Raw genomic sequence first — 21,133 nt, forward strand, 5'->3', positions numbered from 1 at the left:
AAACAAAATGTGGTGTTTGCATCTTTTTCCTTTTCTCTAGGGAACTTGTAGTGGCTTCCTCCTATGCAGCCTCTGATCTAGGCAAATACAAAATCCAAGCCAGTTTGGCCCCAGAGACTGAACAAGATGAACGGCGTCAGACCAAGCTAGTTTCCTTCCCAAGGGAGGATGGCATTGCAGTGGATGCCCCTTCCTTTCTCAAATCCCAGCATGAGCAGCACCATTTGAAAGTTCTGAGGTGTATCACCTCTTAGGAGCAAGGAGAGGTGCTCAAATGCACATTTCTTAATAGGCGTGAATATGCTTGCCTTTGACTCCAAAGGAGTTTTCTTGGGATCTGTTGGATGATCTCCTGATCGCTGTGGTGGCCCTTTGTTGTATGCATCATAAAAAATAGGACAAAGAGGGACAGAGATTTGCATAAAATTTGCATAAATGCATACATTTAAAAAGAATGACTGGAGCTTAAATAGAAATGTAATGCAGCTCACATCATGGAGAGTCTGTGGATAGTGGGCCAGTTCAGTGTCCTGTCTGCTGAGAGGCAACTTCAAGGTGCCTTCTGCTCTCCCTCCTTAGGCTTCTTCATCTTTAAGCTGGCCTTGGACTAGGCAGCCAGGCAAGCAGAGGACCTTCCCAATAATATTTGAAAGTGTTAATTAAAGGACTGTCCCCTGTAAAGTAGGGTGTTTGACCACCCTAGACTCTCCACCCTGACCGCCTGAATGGGCCTCATGCAGAGGGTCAACAGGGATGGATCCTGGTGACATAGTAGTGGAAGGTTAAGGATGGCATGTCAGGTGGCAGAACCTGGCTATGTCTAGTGGTTAAGGAGGAGCCTGAGTGTCATGGGAATGGCAAATAGCAAATATCATCAAGTAAAGCAGAAAACAGCCTAGCTCTCCTTTGTTTCTGTCCCTTCACCTTGAGTTCTTACTCTTCCTGGAGATTCTGCTGTTTATGGAGCAGTCATCCTGATTTGTTGCACAAAGATATTGGCTATTTATTGAGCACTCATTTTGATTTATTTATGGGTAGGTTATGAACAATTGTGCATTGAACAATTACCCCCTTTTTCTCATGCATTTCCCTATTGTGCCAAAAGCTCTGCAGCCCCCCACTGTGGTTAATTAACAATCAATTGCTCTGCCCAGGGAACTCTGGGAATTGTACCTCTTGGAGGGGGAGAGGGGTCTTCTAATAACTCTCAACAGCCTTAACAAAGTACAATTCCCAGAATTCTTGGGGGGGTTTAAAGTATTCATGAGTGTTTAAAGTAGCATCATAATGCTTTAAACGTATTGTGTGGATGTGGCCTACTTGCCGGATTTCAACAGCAGCAGCTGCCATTCATGTGTAATCCCTGTTGGGGAGGTGGAGGGTGATTAGCAAAACCAGTCCTCCTGGCAAACTGGGAATATCCCCTCACTCACCCAAGTTTAGGACATTCCACGCCTTCCCTAAACAAAGTTTCTTTTTCTTTGAATTTACATTTCTTTTTCTTTACATTTACATTCATGTAAATGTAAACAAGCTTTAATAATAAACTGAGAGAAAACAGTAACAAAACAACATAATGAGAGAAACTAAATGCAACATGAGGCAAGTCTGAGGCAAGAAGCAAGGGGAGGCTGAGGGTCCCTCTGAAGGGAGCCCCCCTGGAAGGGAGCACAAGCCCCGCCCACCAGAAACCAAGCCTTCCACTGCTCAAATGAGGCAACAGTGTTTTTCTTACCATCCCATCCCAATGTGCTTCCACATATCATTCCAGAGATTCCAGAGCAGGTAGTGTTGGATCCATTGCCACTGATGGAGGTGGGTAAGGAATATAACTTGACATGCCGGGTTTTCAGCGTTGCCCCCGTCCAGAACCTCACTGTGACCTTGCATAAAGGGAAGGAGGAGCTGTATGTCAAGACCTTTGAGGACCGCAGTGACAATGAAGCCAGTGATGTTGTGGTGACTCACACCATAGCCGCTCGGCAGGACGACCATGGGGAGGAAGTCACCTGCCATGCAGCCCTGGACCTGAGGCCGGAAGGGCCCTTCTTGGAGAAGGCGGCCTTCATCAAGGTCCTAAAGGTCTTTGGTGAGTTGCAAGCTTTTTATCATTTGTATACTATTTCTTCTCCTCTTAAGAATGAAAATTAATTTTGGAATTTTCACTGAAAATTAATGACTTGAATCACTGTAAAAAGAGAAAGAAAATAGCTCAGAATTTGAAGAACGAACTGGCAGGAGCTGTGTGTTTTTTACAAGAGACTGTCACACATTAAGCACACATATATAAGTGGAATGAAAATTGGAAAAGTGTATTTAAAATTTGTGTGTCCAACATCATGAGGACATGAGAATATAAGAATATAAGAAGTTGCCTCAGGCAGAGTCCAGTCATTGGTCCATCTGCCTCAGTACTGTTGTCTTCCCTTTATCCTGCTATGCACATGAACAGTCAGCCAGCGCCAAACCTAGCTTACTGGGAATGAGCCAGTGTGCTGCTGGTGCAGGGTGTTCAAACTATGCCTGCCCTCCTCCCTCTTTGCTGCACTGAGAGGAAACACACCAGAGCATTGGCTTAGCATAACATGGGAACCAGCTTTCCTTGGTTTCTCTCCCTCTTAAAAGGCCATGTGAATAAACGATGCAAGACCAAATCAGAGGTCAGAGAGGCACAGTGAGGTCAAGTGCAAGGCAAGGCAGCAGAACTGGGGAAAAGAAAGTAGGGGAGAGAGAGAAACAGGCAGAGGAAGGTGCAAACACGTTGCCAGTGCAATGGGGGTTTTCCTCCATGCCTCTGTCGCCAGCTCTGTCACCAGGGCAACTGGCTGGTTGCACGTAAGCTTGCTGACTTGCACTCCTTGTTGGGCTGGAAAGCGTGTCTTCAGCTGGCTGAGTGGTGGCAAGCACAGAACCACCCTTGTTCGTTAAGCAGTTGGGATTCCTTTTGCTTTCACTTATTAGTACTAACAAAAAAAAATCCTTCCAGTAGCACCTTATAGTACTGTTATAGATTTGAGGGAGCCCCCCCCAAACCCTAGAAATTAATAATCGTAGGATTTTGATAGCGTATTGAAGGGAAGATTGGAGGCCAGTGGAAAAACAGGCTAAGCTTCCTTTCCAAGTTAGGGTCTCACCTGGGATAGAGGCATTAATATGACAAAAGGTGTTGATGGCCCACCTGAGAGGAATCTTGGGCCTGGGCAGATAGAGGTTGCCATGGTGACCAGGTGTGTGTTTGAGGTGGCAGAGGAATAGATAGTCTTTTGAGCAAGGTGTGCTGGGAAGAAGAAAGGGAGAACAAAGGGGGAGATCCATCTTGGGCAGGCTAGCTGAAGGCAGGCTGGGAGAGATGCCTTGCACTCCAGTCCTGCTCTGCTGAGGGTAGCAGCCCCTCTTAAGATGACCATGCTGTAAGAACTGGACTCCCTCCACACAGACTGAAGATGTAAATATGTGAATGAATAATATTTCTCAAAGCTACAACAGTCTCCTCCGCATCTTCAGTTTTCCAAAGGAGCACCAGCCCCGGGGGAGCACCTGGAGCCCACCTGGAGTCTTGCTACTGCTCAGCAGAGAGTCGGGGAGGTGCCCAACTTCTGAAACAGTACCTTGAAATGAAACAGAAGGAATCAATAGCCCCCATCCAGAGGCTCTTTCCCCCATTTTTGTTTCCCAGCCTTTCATGAACCTTTCATATTAGCAAATAAATATTTCAGGAAACTTCAGGGCACTTAATGCAGTCCAACCAGTTTACATAAAGCTATTTTCTGATGCTGAAAGTGGCCACAAGAAGCTAGACCACTTCAGAATGCCTGCTCCCTTCCTTGGGTCCTACAGCTTTTCAGTCACTTCCTCTGCGCGAATACAATTAGCTACAGGATGCCGGATTTGAGAGGCTCTTGATGTGAGCCAGTTTAGCAAGGACCTCATTCTCAGAACAAAAAACATAGCTTGTATTTTTTTTTTCCTGAGTAACTACCAATTTCCAGTTCTGTTTTCAGGAAAGGCATTCTACTGCCGGTGGGCATGCAGGAAATATGCAATTATTATAATGCTGTTAGTGGGAGTCTATTAATAACTCTGTGACAAAGACACTGCCTGTTCCCCTCAATCTTTCTTTCTTTTTTGGTCTCTGAGCTTGGTGCTTTAATGAACCTGCGAGGGATGTTTGACTCACAGCCTTTGTTCAAGTACCCTGAGACAAGCTGCCCCCAACCTCACCTGAGCAAATGGAACATACTGCAAATGCATCAGGAGAGTTCAGTGATGAAAGGGGGAAATGCAGGCAGCTTTTCTTGAGTGTGTTGTAAATAAAAATTGCCCTTTTCCCTTATGGGTTATCCAAGAGCCCATAAAGAGTCCTTACATAGGTTCCCTATTGGTAGGAGAAAATAACAGAGGCCAACCAGAGAATACTGAGAAGCAAAGCAGCTAGTAAGCTTGACCTGTATTAATCTGTTGCAACAGGGTGCTCCCCTCACACGCAGGAAAGGAGGAGGACCCAGAAAAATGGTGTGCAAGGCCTTATAAAGACTATTGAAATTGCCACCCTGTAGATCAAGACCACCCCCAGAAACATCATACATATATCACAGAAAGGGTGTAACCTAAGACCACCCCTCAGATACATCACACCTACATCACAGAAAAGGCGGTCCAAAATAGAAATTTGAATATTGTTATTCTCCTGTTTTTGTTTATCTCTTGTCTGGCAGGTTACTTGAATGGATTTCCTGGGTAGCCTGGCCAGTCTTTTGTAATGATAAATACTTAGTTCCTGGGCCAGGTCACAGGCTCACACCCTATTCAGATCTTAAATGTGTCCTTAAGACAGGATTTGTGAGGAAAGAGACAATGTGGAGGCTTTTTCCAGTTTGACCTTGCAGAGAAAACATTTGCTCAGTTTAGGAATCAAAATGGGTCCAGGTTGGTCTTCCTGTGCTGATCTATGTATGTGTGGTTATGAACATTACCATATATCTAAGACCTCAAAATTCCTATCACAAGTGGTTAGCAGTTCACAAACACACAGAAGACATGGTAAATTGGTAAACATCATTTATTTGCTGGGTTTATTTTTCACTTTTCTAAAGAGCTCAAGGCAGTTTTAAGAAATAAATATGCCATGTAATTAAAAACGCACCAGATTCTTACAAAAATATCATTTGGGAAGAACAGCTAAAGCAGCAGTAAGAGCAAACCATGAATGACTGCATTATTTTCTTAATTTTAAAGCATCCACAAGCTGCTCCAATTCTAGATGCACATAGTTATGCATGATGGGTTGCACCAGAACACATTCTATCCCAGACAGACCTATTCTTCATGCTTACTTATTTTCAACTGGCAGATGATTTTGCAGTTCCCACGGTTCCCATTACCATTCAAGTTTTCCTAGTTATTCATTTCTCATTTAGAGGAGGCAGCAAAAAAGACTTTCTGGATCTGGACCCTTGAGGTCTAAACAAACCAGGCGTCATGATAAATATGTGGTTGGCTGTTCCCAAAAGGAGCTGTCCAGGCCTCTCTGCCTGGCTTTCAGACCCCCCCCCCCGGCCACACCCTTTAGCACCTCTACATCGAACCCTCCTCGTGCCTTTTGGTCTTGCTGGAACCTGCACTGTGATGACATCTTTTGCTTGCCTCACAGGAGGATGGAAAGATGTGGGTGTAGAAGCCTTGGACTTCTGTGTGGCTGGAAATGCAGCCTCTTGCATTGTACCATGCATTGGTCCGCCCACTTTTGCCTCTGGCTTCTCCCACTGCTGGCATGATGTGGGCCCGGGAACATAAGGAAATATGTCCCATGGGATAAAAAGGCTTCCTTGCTCCTGATTTAGAAAAATGGACCTTGTTTTTTGTTTGGCAGCCAATGATATGAAATGAAGCTGGGAAACGTGGAAGGTTCATGGCATTGTAAATTGGAGGAGGCGAAGGCACGTGAAAGCTGGTTTTGGTGGACACCACACATTTAACCACCCCGTCTAGTTTCCCCCTAAGGGCATCTTCATTTTAGAGCAGCTTTATGGCCACAGACTTCTCAGATAATGGCTGGCATTTGACATTTTGACGTACCGGTAGCTTCCAGTTGGCAGTAGACAGCCAGAGAGCTCAAAACAAACACTCCCGCTCACCAGCATCTAGCTGGAAACCAGAGCGAGCATTTTTGAGTAGTTATACAAATAACAATTTTCTTCATGGTAACTGCAGGTTTCCCTGAGCCTTCCTTGAAGATCCTTCCATCTCAGACTCTTGTGAATGATTCTGTGACCATTATGTGCAATTCTTCTGATACTCAGCCACCCGGCATTTCTCTTCAAATCAAAATTGCTTCTGGAAGGACCCTGGTGTCTGGCAACCAGCTCTCTCTGCAGTCCACCCTTATAGCTGAGAAGGAAGATAATGAGAGGGAATTTATATGTGAAGCAGAATGGGGGATTGGTGGTGAGACCATCCTTAAGCAGACATCTGCCAATCTTACTGTCTTCTGTGAGTATAGAACTTCCCTTCCAATAATGTTTGGTTTTGCTCTTTTTACGGTAAAAACATAATATATATACTGTATATGAGATGCAGCAGCAGATCCATACAGCTGTGTCTTTTAAGCAGCAATGCTCTGTTTTCAAACTGCAAGGTCAGAGGTCACATGTGTGAATGCCTGCCCCACATCTCCAGAAAAGTTGAACAGGAGGCATAAAGGGTCTTTGAGGTGGGAGACGTAGGGGTAGAGATCCACCTGGTGAGCTAGAGAAAAATGTGGTTGCACCTTTTTCCATATTTGCTGAATATGGAGGAAAGCAGGGCTTGACCAGCTTTCTACCTCCACAACCAGAAGAACCAGGCCTTTGTACTCCTTCCCAAACTTGCCTAGCCTGAGGCATTTTGCCACCTCTGGCACCTGCCCTGTGTCACCTGAAAGGTGAATCCCACAGCATCTTCTGAGATACCACAGGTGGTCTTATGACAGCCCTTTCCTATTGTTTTCTGCTTCACTGCTGCCACTTGAATGGCTTATGCAGCCAGACCTCAGAAACAGATTGGGACGGTGTACACACCCACCCACAAAGAATCCGGGACCCACAGTTTACCCCTCACAGAGCTACAATTCCCAGCATTCTTCATAAACTCCAGTTCCTTCAGGAGGAGGGAGATATGCTTTAAATGAATGGGGTGTACACAGCCACAGTTTGCTGAGGCAATGTATGTGGTGCACTTAAGTGGGCACTTAAACATAGGTCTTTGGGGGGTGGAAAATGTGCTTTATAATTATGGTGTGTAATGTGCGTTAAATGTACAGTGTGCATCCAGCAAGCATGCTGGCTTATCCCTGCAATTGAGGGTGCCAACACTGCATGGCATGTGCAACTAACGTCAGCACCCTGTGCAATGTGCTCATGCCATGTGCGCACACCGTGCAACACGCTGACGTCAGTCGCACATGCCGCATGGCGTGCATGCATGAGGTGTGCACAGCCACCACAGAATTTTGAGGGGCTGTCGCCTCCTTGAAAATTTGGGGGCCCTCAGTCCCCCGCAAGATGGCACCCCTGGTATGCAGCCGGGGTCATACCTTTCCCCAGTGATACAGTTCTTCCTCTTGCCCCCTTGCCACAACTGCAAGCTGCTTGGATGCCAGCCTAACTGCTCTTTCAGCAGGTGCCAGGACACTCTGAGACTTGCAGACTGCTGCAAAAAATGAAATCCAGCGAGGCCTATCACACTCCCACTGCCACTGCCGCTTCACATGCAGTGATAATAAGACAGTGTTCACAGAATTTAACAGCCAGAAGGAGAAAAGGAAACAGACTTAACTCATTTGCAGTTTCCCGCCTGTCAGGAAGAGCCAATAAAGCGTGATTATATGCCACAGTGGCTGTGTCAAGGACTCCTGGGACTGGGGCTGGTGATGGGGGGGGGGGATGGCATCAGTCCTGGCTTCTGTCACAGAAGCAGAGAAAGGGAGTTGACTTGGATGGTATTGGAAGCAAGGTCTTCATTTTGGATCTTGGAATCTCTTGGTTGGCCAGGTGTGCAGGCCTAGGTGGGTGCAAAAATCACGCCTCTCCTCTCTGGCTCAGAGTGGGAAGAGCCTGGCTGCTTGTCTTTGCGCTCCCTAAGCCGCTCCTCTAGTAGGATCACATGTAACGGGGGTGTAATATGTGGTATCAGAAAGTTGTCATTGTATTTAAAAATTGTAGTCTGTTGTATTTAAAACCACAACAGTGCCCCCTTTATTGACCAGTTTGATAACTATTGACTCATTCTGTGATAGATCCCTTAAAGCTGTTCGTTGTGCCCTTGACATATTATTGAAAATTGGTTCTGTATTCAAGAAGTCTCCCACAAAACTGTGTTATGGAAAGTCTGAATGGTGGGATCCAGTAAAGATAGTATAAAATGTGACTTGGGTCAAAAATGACTCACAATGACTCATCGCCAAAATATGCTTTAAGTTTTATCACACGTATAAGTTTATACAGACCAACCTGCATCTGAAAAGAGTTATATTGTGGAGTGGGGGCAAAGGATAAGCCCAGATTCAATACTTCAGTTTCTATAGCCGTAAGTGGCCTAGAGGACAAATTAATTACTGCTACCTGTGGTGCATCCTCAATGAGCGGGAGTGAAAATTTGAACTCGGAGGTGTAGTTGCTTCCTTCTTAAAAGCTCTGGTATTAGGTCTACACATAGCTCTCAAGGATGAGTTGCCTCCACCAGCATTATGTTGAACCCCAACTCCCTCATCTCCTGACATAAGGGTGGCTCTGATGTGTCCTAATCAGAATTCAAAGTTGTATCATCATACCGAGTGATTTTCTTGAAATTTGTAGTTCCCTTATTAAACCACCAGTACACCTGCTTGTTGTTGTAATTGTGTAGATGTCTTAAGAATTTTGACTTTTTAAATTCATTAATCTGCTCTGACTACTGTTTGATATTGATATCAAGTTCTTTCATCTTTTGGCAACTATCTGTAAACAAACAATAAAGACCCATAAAATGGCAAAAGTAGTTTCTTTCCAAAATAGGTTTTATCTTGAACAATTGCAAATGCAATAACAAAGAGTCCACTTGTGAGGCGGCTTGTGACAATAAAATTCTGAAACCAGAGTCAGCCCAGGATTTTTTGATATCTGAAGCCAGAAACATAACAGGCAAGGCCGGCTCAGACACAAGGCAGAGTGGGGCAACTACCTTGAGTTGCTCCCCCTTTTATGACAACCAGCTGCCTAAGGCAGTCACCTGATCTGCCTCATGCAAGGCCCAGCTTTTCTTAAAACATTCTCACATACACTTGCCTGTACCAATGAGGCTTAAGTAACCATCTGCCCAACACCACCCAAATGTTCCAGACCAACATTCTCCAACATTAAACCTCCCCTCCCTTTATTTCTTACCCAAAGAGAGAAGAGCATCAACCAATGTGTGTGTTCCCTCTGCACATTGCAGATGTGCCGGAAATGGATGAGTCCACTTGTCCCAGCAACCATACGTGGGTAGAGGGGACACACCAAACCCTCCACTGCCTGGCTGAGGGGAACCCCAAGCCAACTGTGGCTTGCTCCAAAGAAGGTGTGGCTCACAACATGGAAAAAGAGGAACGGGTTAACCGGACCCAAACCGGCGTCTATAACTGCACTGCCACTAATGAGCTCGGCTCCATCACCAGAACAGTCACCATCTACGTGGAATGTAAGTGAAATTTCTGTGTTGTGATCTATGTGAGGCAAGCAAGAATGGGGTCCAAGCTAGCCACCCTGGGACAATGGCTCTGAATTTAGCATCACGTATGTCAGGTGGAACAGCCTACTGGGTCTTGATCTCAAGCAGGAGCTCACAGTGTGGCAGCACCTTGGAGAGACCTCAGTGAGCAACCTGCTCAAACGAAAGCTCAAGCTTGGCAGAAGCCTTGTGCACACCCTGCTTCCTTGGCTCCAGCCCCTCCTGCCCAAGGAGCCTGGCTTCTGAAGTGGCAGCTTGCTTGCCTGCCAGTGAGTGCTTCTCTGCTTCTTGCCTTGCCTGTTCCTTTGATCACTGGGCAGGAGCTATGGAGTGGGAGGTAGTTGGCCGCTCAGACTTCGGACGGACGGACGGACCATCTACTACTGGGGAGGGGGCTTTTCAGCCCTAGGGTTACATCCCATTCTAGGCAAGCCAGTGCTGGATGAGACCAGAAGCAAAAGTGTACTGAATGGTGAACACCATTTTTACCTTTGTCTAGTATGCCGGTTTCCACGCACATTCTCATGCCCCTCTCAGTCCTCCATGTAAGCAAGCAAGAAGCATGAGCAGGGCTGAAGTATATTCTGGGTTGGGGGGGGAGTATACATTTTGGCCAGGCTAAACACTCCAGGAAGTTGACCTGGGGAGAAGAGAAAGAGAGCTGGGTGGGGAGGCCTGCAGGGCTGCATTTGGCCCCTGGCCCTGGTCTCTTAAAGTCCTGGTCCAGGATCTGCAGGTCCAAAGCTGTCAGGCTCAGGTTCTTCAGCTGGCAGTGTGGTAGACACAGACTTGATCAACTCATCCTCCTCCCTGGCCTTGGCTGTCACCTGAGGCCACATCCTTAATTATAAGACCATGGGGTCATTTGGGCTGCTTTTTGGTGTAAGACAAGTTATTCCTGCCCAGCTTTCAGTAGATGTACTGTCCATCTTCTCTCTGTTGCAGACGGGCCTCAGCTGAGTGAGTCTGACTGCCCAAGTAACCAAACTTGGGTTGAAGGCAGCCAACTGGATTTCATTTGCCAAGCTCATGGGGTCCCAGTTCCAGATGTTTCCTGCATGAAAGATGGTAAAGTGTACAATTCCAACAAATTGCAGAACATCACACAAAGCCATGCTGGTGTTTATCACTGCAACGCTACCAATGCACATGGATCAAGCAGCAAGATGGTCACAAGCAGAGTTGAGTGTAAGTGCAACTTGCACCTTGCATGCATGATGTGTGCAGCTGATGCTGAAGAATCCAAGCAGAAGCAGCAACTAGGCATGTGCAGATGATCCATACTTTAATCCCACAGGTTTTAACAGAATATAAGAGTAGACAACTGACCATAAAATTTGTCTAGCTTTATAGTGGCAAAAGGTGATCAAGTTCCTACCAGAAATGTAAGAAGTATAAGGTAAAGGTAAAGGTACCCCTGCCCGTACGGGCCAGTCTTGACAGACTCTGGGGTTGTGCGCCGATCTCACTCAAGAGGCCAGGGGCCAGCGCTGTCCGGAGACACTTACGTGTCACGTGGCCAGCGTGACAAAGCTGCATCTGGCGAGCCAGAGCCGCACACGGAAACGCCGTTTACCTTCCCGCTGGTAAGCGGTCCCTATTTATCTACTTGCACCCGGAGGTGCTTTCGAACTGCTAGGTTGGCAGGCGCTGGGACCGAGCAGCGGGAGCACACCCCGCCGCAGGGATTCGAACCGCTGACCTTTCGATCGGCAAGTCCTAGGCGCTGAGGCTTTAACCCACAGCGCCACCTGCGTCCCACCTGTATAGGAGGGTACGTCCCACCTGTATAGGAGGGTATATTTTTTGCTCTGTTGAGGCCCATATGTCTTCAGTGGGAATTGTCAAGCAGTTCCTCTGGCTGCCGCAACTGTGAGCCACTAGCAGGGTTGTGTTACCCTACCATAATTACCACTGTAAAATCAGATTCTATTTTTCTCCCTGTCTTCTAGATGGGCCTGAGATGAATGATTTGAGTTGCCCCCATAGCTGGATCTGGACATCAGGGACAGAGCAAATGTTCATCTGCTCTGCTGGGGGAGACCCAGAGCCAACCATTGAGTGCATTAAGGATGGTGTGACGTACAGCCCTGGGCATCTCCAGAGTGTCACCAGAGACTATGCCGGCACCTACCTCTGCACAGCCACAAATGTGCATGGCTCCAGCACCAGAGCTGTCAGCATTCAAGTGGAGTGTAAGTGAGCCCTGACCTTCTGTCAAATGGGGGGGGGGCATGCTGGTAGGTTTTTGAGTGGCTGCTTTCAGGACCCAGCCAAACAAAGTTGCATCGTTCTGTGTTTTTTTCCCCATGAGTGCTTCTTGCTTTAGCTGATTTCTGGCTCTTGGTGCAAGCAGCTTCTGACTGCTGTTTTAATACCTTTGTCCTTCCTCCATTTGGCTTCTTTTTGCCCTCGCTTAGTCCTGCTGTTAATGGCATACCTGACATGATGAGATTGTGGGCTCTTTGGAACAAAGTTCTACTAAATGACAGTGTGGCAAAAGGCTGACTAGCAGTAGGAAAAAACACAAATGCTTAGAAATAGGAGAATTTGGGTGTGAGTGGGTGTGTAATTTATTTCATTGCTTTGAATATAATTTCTTTAAAGTGAATATTGAAATTGAAGCCTGTTCATCAGAACAGCCCTAACTCTTTTTTCAGCTGGCTTATGATTAGTTCCTACTATTGTTCCTCTTTAAAGATCAAGCCTAAAACTGTGGAGTAGCAATAGGCAGGGAGTTTGTGGCCTCCTGGGGCAAAGGGTTGAGGCACACTGGCAAGGCAGAGGCCTGTTTTGGTTTCAGCTCCATTACAAAGAGGCATGGCATGGAGGGGAGATCCTCAGGCCTGGGTGCTAAAGGCAGCCCACTCTATGTGGCTCTTGGGAAATCTCCCCTGACCACACCTCCAGCAGCTTGGCTTCACCATCTGTTCTGAATTTGCCTCCTTAATGAGTGGGTGTTTCTTATGCAACATGTTTATAGCTTTTGCCCCACCTGGTGGTTTTTCAAGTTCACTAACTCCAGAAAGAACTGCTTCCACAGCTGCCACAAAAATCTGTCTAGGAATTATTGCAAAATGTCACTGTCTCTCTTAACATTTCAGATAAACCAGAAATGGATGAATCTAGCTGTCCAAGTAACTGGATCTTGGTGGAGGGGGCGCTGCCCTCCTTTATCTGTAAAGCTGAGGGGATTCCGCCTCCAGAGGTTACATGCACCAAAGATGGCATGACATACTACCTTAGCCAAGGACAAGGGATCCCACTCTACAATGGAACCTTCTGGTGCAATGCCACAAACCGGCTTGGGACAGTGGCTAAGGCAGTTGTGGTTACAGTGGAAAGTGAGTGTTGGTTGTGGTCTCTGGAGAAGCAACACATCAAGCCAGTCACCCCCTCACCCTCACCTGGCCCTAGTCCTTGGTTAAGCTGGGTGGCATCCTGTTCCACTAGGAGTCTATACTTCCCTCCTGCCACCTACTTCAGGTGGGTTGATCTTCCCTTTTTGGCAGGTGAGGAGGAAGAAGAAGAATATTGTAGTCTGGGAGGTTTCCCAGGTTTTGAGCCGCTTTGAGGGGAATTTGTTTGCTTGCATATGTATTATACAGTATATTTCAACCTTCTGCATCCAAATCTCTGTTCCTAAGCGATACACTTTAGCTTTGACCCTAAGCCAAGCGTCCAAGAGTGGCATCCAAAATGTCTGGTGCAGAAATCCTTACCAGAAAAAACTTGTCCTTGTAGCCATTGGCGTGCTCTGGTCCAGGGGGTCACAAAGAGTCGGACATGACTAAACAACTAAACACCAACATGGTAGCCAATGTGGTGCCCTCCAGTTTTTAACTACAACTCCCATCTTCCTTCAAGATTGGCCGTGGTTTCAGGGGCTGATGGGATCTGTAATCCATGATATCTGGAGGGCACCATCTGAAATGTCAAGGATGAGCTAATATTAGCTAATAATTTATCACAAAATTTTTGGAAGCCTAAACTGAAAGATTACAAAATAGCCAACTGAAATGGCAATAATGCAAAATCTGTTTTGAAACCAAGCCGCCTCATTGCAGAGCATTAATTTAGGCATAGTTTGGTGGATAATGTACCCTGCTTATGTCAAGAGGAGTTTCTTGTTATATCAATGTGTTTCAGCCAAACCTAAAATGGATGAGTCCAGCTGCCCAAGCAACCAGACCTGGCTTGAGGGGACTTTGCATTCGCTGGCCTGTGAAGCCAATGGGACTCCCACCCCGCTGGTCATTTGTGCCAAGGAGGGAGGCATTGAGGAGTTCTACAGAGAACGGAATGTCAGCAGGAATGACTCTGGCATCTACCAATGCAAGGCCACCAATGGCCATGGAACTGAGAGATGGTTGGTGAATGTGCAAGTGGAATGTGAGTAGGTGAAGGAATTTGTTTCACTAATTTTTTTTTAATGTGAACATACCTAATTCACACTTTCTGCAACAGTACACAAAGCGAAACACAGCTATCCTACAAAAGACACATGTATCCAAATTTTGTGATGCAGTTCTCCAATCAATTCTCCAATTATACAAAGATGTGGAAACTATGCATAAAAATGCATATATTAATGAAGATAACATAGGAATGCATTTATTAGAGAACACTGCATATGTGCAGAATATGTGCATATGAAGCCAAGTAGCATACAGTCATGTGTACGAGGATAAAATTGCACTAAATTGCTGAAGAATTTTCATGAGGACTTAAAAAATGCAAATTGACACAGAAATGTGGAGCTCAGCTTAAGATAAGACTGGAAAAAGTAGAAACTGAGAGAAGCAAAAATTGAAAGGTGAGTCATCAGTCTAAACCAAGGCTGAACCAAAGTCCTGGCCCAGTTTCCCAAAAATATTACAGTGGTACCTCAGGATGCGAACAAGATTCATTCCGGAGCCCCGTTCGCATCCAGAAGCAAACATAACTAGCAACGGCACATCTGCGCATGCACACGTTGTTTTTCACCACTTCTGCGCATATGTGTGACGTCATTTTGATCGTCTGCGCATGCACGAGCGGCAAAACCCAGAAGTAACACGCTCCGTTACTTCCGGGTTGCTGTGAAGCGCAACTCGAATCCGCTCAACATGAAGCATATTCAACCCAAGGTATGACTGTATTCAATTTTCCAAGTGTCCAATTTTCTGTTGCTTTCTTTGGTGGGTGGTATTTCTCCAAAATTTTCAGAAGGCATTGCTGCTGGAACACCACACTGCAATGCAACATTGCATTCCAGGTGGACTATACCACAAGTTATTCATTTCCCCTCCCTCTGAGTTTTCCACTGATACCTCTCCAGGCTGGGAAAGTGCTTCAGATGGAAAAGTTAGGGTGATCAATTGAGTTACACCTGGTAACTCTTCAACTGAGCTTGCTAGCAGCACCCAAATATCACAGTGATGGAGAGCAAAGAAAGGTAGCCTCTTCTTGCGTTTGCTGGCTGACCTGAAGCCTCCTTCTCTTCTGTTTCCAGACAGGCCTGTTATCTCCATTCTGGCTGTCAGTGGTACCTTACCCATCAGAAGGGGAGAAAACTTTACCATCACCTGCCAGGCGGATGGGTCTCCAGCTGCCAGTTACTCCTGGAAGGTGCCTCAGGCCTCCAACCTCAACTACGGTGGCAACAACAGCACAGTGACTGTTGCCAGCGCAGATGGACAGAACAGTGGTGTGTATGAGTGCACAGCTAGCAACAAGCATGGACAGCAGCACAGCCAGGTGGCGATCAAGGTGGAAGGTGAGGCCACATAGCAGAAAGGATTTGAAATACCGTGTGCCCTTTTGGTTGCATCTTGAGTGCTAGAAGTCAAAGCTAGACAATCCACCCCAACTGAGTGCTGGCAAAGGAGCAGGTCAGTCAAGACTATGTGAGCAGCAGGTGCAAGTGCTTAACAGGTGTGTGTCCTGGAAGCTTAAATCTATGCCAGGGGAAGAAAACTAGGCTGTCAGTATTTTACAGCAGGCGTAGAAATGCATACCGGAAATTTAGGATTGCACTATTAAAGTGGATTAAAGCACAACAAATTCACTTTTTAAAAGTGATGGATGGCAGCTAACAGATTGAAGATAGATCCCAACAAGACAGAGGGTGGGCAGGTGTGGGGGCCTCCCTGGTCCTGAATGGAGTAACTGTGCCTCTAAAGGACCAGGTGCGCAGCCTGGGAGTCATTCTGGACTCAGCTGTCCATGGACGCGCAGGTTAATTCTGTGTCCAGGGCAGCTCCATCTGGTACGCAGGATGAGACCCTACCTGCCTGTGCACTGTCTCACCAGAGTGGTACATGCCCTGGTTATCTCCCACTTGGACTACTGCAATATGGTCTACGTGGAGCTATCTTTGAAACTACAACTAATCCAGAATGCGGCAGCTAGACTAGTAACTGGGAGCAGCCACTGGGACCATATCACACTGAAAGACCTACACTGGTTCCCAGTACATTTATGAGCACAATTCAAAGTGTTGGTCCTGACCTTTAAAGCCCTAAATGGCCGTGTATACCTGAAGGAGCGTTTCCACCACCATCGTTAAGCCGAGGCACTGGGATGCAGCACTTCTGGCAGTTCCCTCACAGAGGTAAAACTACAGGGAACCAGGCAGAAGGCCTTCTTGGTAGTGGCGCCCACCCTGTGGAACACCCTCCCATCAGATGTCAAGGAGATGAATAACAATATAACCTTTAGAAGACATCTGAAGGCAGCCCTGTATAGGGAAGCTTTTTAAGGTTTCATGTTTTATTATGTTTTTATATATGTTGGAAGCTGCCCAGAGTGGCCGGGGCAGCACAGTCCGATAAGTGGGGTACAAACAATAAATTATTATTATTATTAAAGCAAACAAACAAACAAACAAACAAACTCTTTGTAGTTAGAAAAGTGATGGGAAAATGCACTGAAAAGTGTGGGGAGAGCAAGTGATAGATGAGTATACACACCATGCAAGCAAATCTGGATGGATGTTCATTGTTATATAACCTCCCCAGAAACAAATCAGAATGAATGCTCAGCAAAGACCAGACATCACCTAAACTCTGTGTAAGCTTTGTGCAGAGCAAATCAGAATGAATGCTCAACAGGTTGTATGGAGAAGCCTACAATGTTACATTGGGGGTACAATCTCCTGCCTCGCTTCTTAGAAAAATGAACTGCAGCCACCAGAAGCTGAAAATATGTGGGAGTGTAGCACCCTGCTTGTGGTTAACACTTAGCTGGAATGAAATATTTAACACAGCAATAGAGAAATTAAAATAATAATTTATTTGTCAGACAAATAAATGAGAGACACAGTGGTATATGATTACCAAAGCTCTTCCCACTCCAGCCCTGATGGTCAGCACTTATATTTCCTCAGCCCAGCCCCCTTGCTCCTCCTTTGGCTGCCTCTGTCCAATCAGCCTGGTTGAAATTCCTATTGGCTGTTTGCTAGAACCAATCATAAAAGATACACCCATTTCCTATTACCTTTTATGGGAGACAAAGAGCTATATTTCCTTCTATCCATAAATGGCAGACAAGTACAGTGGTGCCTCGCTAGACGAAAAGAATTTGTTCCGCGATTCTCTTCGTCTAGCGGTTTTTTCGTCTTGCGAAGCAAGCCCATTGACAGCTTAGCGGATTAGCGCTACAGCTGTCAAGCGGCTTCCAGCGATCAGCTGTTAAGTGGCTTATCAGCGGAACAGCTGATAAGCGGCTTAGCGGCTTAAGAAAAGGGCGGAAAAAGTGGAAAAAACCCGCGGGGGGATGCAAGATTTTTTTCGTCTTGCAAAGCAACCCCATAGGGAAATTCGTTTTGCGAAGCGCCTCCAAAACGAAAAACCCTTTCGTCTAGCGGGTTTTTCGTCTTGCGAGGCGTTCGTCTTGCGGGGCACCACTGTAGCCATATATCTTACATTTGCCTCAACAAGGCACCTTAATTATCAGATCATCTTTGCCCTATTGCCCTATTCACTCCAAAACAGATGGCTAAAACAGATGGCTCATGGTTTTAAACAGATCTTGGGTTCACATTCTCACACACCATCAATGAAATAAGAATCTAACATAAGAATCTAACATTTCTTATTTTCTAAATCCTTTGCATAATTACATTTAAGCCAATATATTTCATACATAACATATATAGATTTTTAGAAGCAAAGGCCTTTTCAAAGTAAAAAGGAACTTAGTAAAAACACTTTCCAAAAGCAATCCCTTAAATTTATACCCCCTTTCAAGCCAGCTGCTGTTTCTATTAGCTCTTGCCCTTTAACCTTAGGAAAATGTGGCTAAAGCCTAATGGGAGGCACATGGTATTATTTTCTGTTAAACAATAAATCCTACTATTTACCAACTCTTAATTAGTGCTTTTGCAGCTTGATTGTATTCTGTAATATGTGGGGTCAGTGTAACTTTTTTGCTCCCAGCCTATAATTCCCTTTTACAACTTTGAGAATTTTGGCTCCTGCTATAAATCAGGGGGGTCCTTGCCCAGGAGGATAAACACCTGCCAAAGTCATTAGCCAGCTGGTCTTCTGCCTGGGATAAAAACACACAAGCATCTGCAAATATATTTTTAAGCTTATTTTAAATACAGGCCTTGATCAGATGCCTCAGGAGAGGAATGGCAGGATGGTGAAGAGTGGGAGTTCATTTTATCCTTTTTCTTTCTGTTTTTCTGTTCAAAATCACATGCACCCCCAGCTGTTTTTCCATTTGCAGGAGAACAGATACAGAGAGCCATTCTTCCCACCCTGCCTTCAAGTTGAAAAACAGCAGGAGGGAAGGCTGAGTCAATGGGGAAACACCTGGAGGAGAAAATGTTCCTTTTGTTTGTTTTTTAAATTAATATTTATTAAAGTTTCAAAAGAATTACAAAAAGAAAAAAAGAAAAACAGAAAATACAAAATACAGAAAAAATAAAAACAATTAAAAAGAAATCCATCTTTCCATGTCTTGTCTTTCATTTACTTGTTTCCTTGACCTCCTCACACCTCCCTTTTTTGTATTCTAGTTCAATTGATTATTTCAGCAAATCCTTTCCATTCTTGTTTTTATCTTACTAATTTATCTTAATATATTGTAACTTTACATTCTAACCTGTTAACAATCCATTCTTCCTTAACCCTATATATCATTACTGCAAAAGCCACATTATATCATTCCAACATCCTTTTAGCATTCCTTAATTTTACAGTGTTTCTGTAGATAGTCTTTAAATTTCTTCCAATCTTCTTCTACTGACTCTTCTCCCTGGTCTCGGATTCTGCCAGTCATTTCCGCCGAAAACGTTCCTTTTGTAAGGCAACGCACTGTTAGGAATACGCTGTTAAGAATACTCTGCTTCCTCCTTTGCAGATCATTGGCTTTACATTATTGCTGTCATAGCAATTGCTGCTGCCACCATGTTGGTCCTGGGAGGAATGGCTGGGGTAATTTACTACCTCAAATCCACAGCCTGTAAAAAAGGAGAGTACAATGTCCGTGATGCAGAGAATTCCACTGAAGCTACTTGCCTAAACCGTGAGAGGACCTGTGATGGTGACATCTATGGTATACAGCTCACCAGAACCTGAACAAGTCTCTGGACAGGTACCTCAGGCCTTGCCTGCTGAGACACAGCCAGAGAGGGATTGGTAAAATACACCTTTCCTGTACAACCACCAGACGTCTATCACCATCTCTGTCTCTGAAGGAAAGGGTCATACACTGGATTATACAGTGCTCTGCTTCACTTTGGAGTTGCTGAACAGCCCATTGAGAGAGACACCATTGAGGGTTGTCAGGGTGGAGAGCCAATTTTTGTGCCCCATGGTTAGGGTGCCAGCCAGACATTTTGCATGGCACTCTCCTACATGGGTTTATCCATCTTCCTCCTCCCAGATTCTCTGTTGCTCCTGCTGCTGGAAATATGGAACTGCATTGTCTCTTCAAAATGGTCAATGGTCACTGCCATTCTGATTTGTAGTCTGTTTATACATACTTCAAATGATTTAAGCATTATTCTGCTTCACTCTGGGAGGTTGCAGTTGACTGGGCCTTGCTAAATGGGAAATGGCAGCTTTGGATCACACATTCTTGCATGCAGAGCAGGACTTCATCGTTTCTACGACAAGATGAAGAGCGCCATTTTTTAAAAAAAGAAAGAAAGAAACATACAGTGGTACCTCGGGTTAAGTACTTCGTTCCGGAGGTCTGTTCTTAAGCTGAAACTGTTCTTAACCTGAAGCACCACTTAAACTAATGGGGGCCTCCTGCTGCTGCCGCGCTGCCGGAGCACGATTTCTGTTCTCATCCTGAAGCAAAGTTCTTAACCCAAGGTACTATTTCTGGGTTAGTGGAGTCTGTAACCTGAAGCGTATGTAACCTGAAGCATATGTAACCCGAGGTACCACAATACTCTGAAGGTGAGGAACCTGAAAGGACATTGAACAAATGCACTTATAAATCATTAGTTACCCAGAGACTGAGTCAAACTAGATGAAAATACCATGAAAATGTGCTTAATCTGGATTAACATTGTTCCATTGTATCGTAACCATCATGCTATTTTAATTATACTAAAGTAAAATCCATTATTTTCTGAAAAACAATATGAGGAAATCCAGCCGAATCAAATGATTCCCATTTAAATCCAAGCCTTTCATTAAGATAGTTTAATTGATCGGCATATGTAGATTCAAAAGCTGAACCTTTCCCCACCCACTGGACCTAAGTATGATGAAATATAATAAAATCATAGCATTGTAGAGTTGGAAGGGACCCTGAGGGTCATCTGGTCCACCCCCTGCAATGCAGGATTCTCAGCTAAAGCCTCCATGATGGATGGCCATCCCACCGCTGCTTAGAAACCTCCAAGGAAGGAGAGGGAGTCACATGGCACTGCTGAAATTTGAAAGACCCCCAAGGAAGCCCACTTTGAGCTCCCCAGAAGAAAGGTAAGAGATGCTTATAGCTGAGTTTCTGTTGAGAAATCTGCCTAGAAGTTTGAAAAGGAGACCTTCCTCAGGGTGCTTCCATTTAAAGATCAAACTATGCATGATGGCAGGTGCCACGGCTATAGGGTTGTTCTTGTTTTTATTTGGATTATGTATTTTGTGCTTTTATATTGTGATTTTATTCTGTGAACCGCCCTGAGACCTCCGGGGATAGGGCAGTATACAAATTTAATAAATAAATAAATGCTTTTTTAGTCACACATCTGCTATACTTACTGCCTCCCTGCTTGCTCAGTCAGGTGCCTTTCCCAATGGTAACATACATACATACATACATACATACATACATACATACATACATACATTTTACTCCGCCCATTTGGCTGGGTTTTCCCAGCTGCTCTGCTTTCAACAAAACATTAAAAACAGAATAAAACTTCAAACATTAAAAACTTCCCGAAAGATGTCTTCTAAAAGTC

At 45.2% G+C, this 21,133-nt stretch overlaps 1 protein-coding gene across 4 annotated transcripts in view; it reads left to right on the forward strand.

Moving 5' to 3' along the window:
- Nucleotides 1-20,914, forward strand: part of ICAM5 (intercellular adhesion molecule 5) — a 29,771-nt gene extending 8,857 nt beyond the window's left edge. For 2 of the 4 annotated variants that reach the window (XM_081895185.1, XM_081895184.1), the window contains 10 exons: nt 1,772-2,089; nt 6,211-6,489; nt 9,451-9,693; nt 10,669-10,911; nt 11,676-11,918; nt 12,828-13,067; nt 13,873-14,115; nt 15,218-15,481; nt 19,075-20,494; nt 20,655-20,914. In XM_081895185.1, coding sequence (XP_081751311.1) covers nt 1,772-2,089; nt 6,211-6,489; nt 9,451-9,693; nt 10,669-10,911; nt 11,676-11,918; nt 12,828-13,067; nt 13,873-14,115; nt 15,218-15,481; nt 19,075-19,292 — 2,291 coding nt within the window. In that variant the 3' untranslated portion in view covers nt 19,293-20,494; nt 20,655-20,914. Of the gene's footprint in view, nt 1-1,771; nt 2,090-6,210; nt 6,490-9,450; nt 9,694-10,668; nt 10,912-11,675; nt 11,919-12,827; nt 13,068-13,872; nt 14,116-15,217; nt 15,597-19,074; nt 20,495-20,654 lie in introns of those variants that run through there. The other 2 variants (XM_081895186.1, XM_081895187.1) reach the window with 2 other exon arrangements.
- Nucleotides 20,915-21,133: the final 219 nt, after the last annotated feature.

The sequence above is a fragment of the Podarcis melisellensis genome, assembly GCF_964234715.1.
Source record: "Podarcis melisellensis genome assembly, chromosome: 17".
In the NCBI taxonomy this organism is placed as follows: domain Eukaryota; kingdom Metazoa; phylum Chordata; class Lepidosauria; order Squamata; family Lacertidae; genus Podarcis; species Podarcis melisellensis.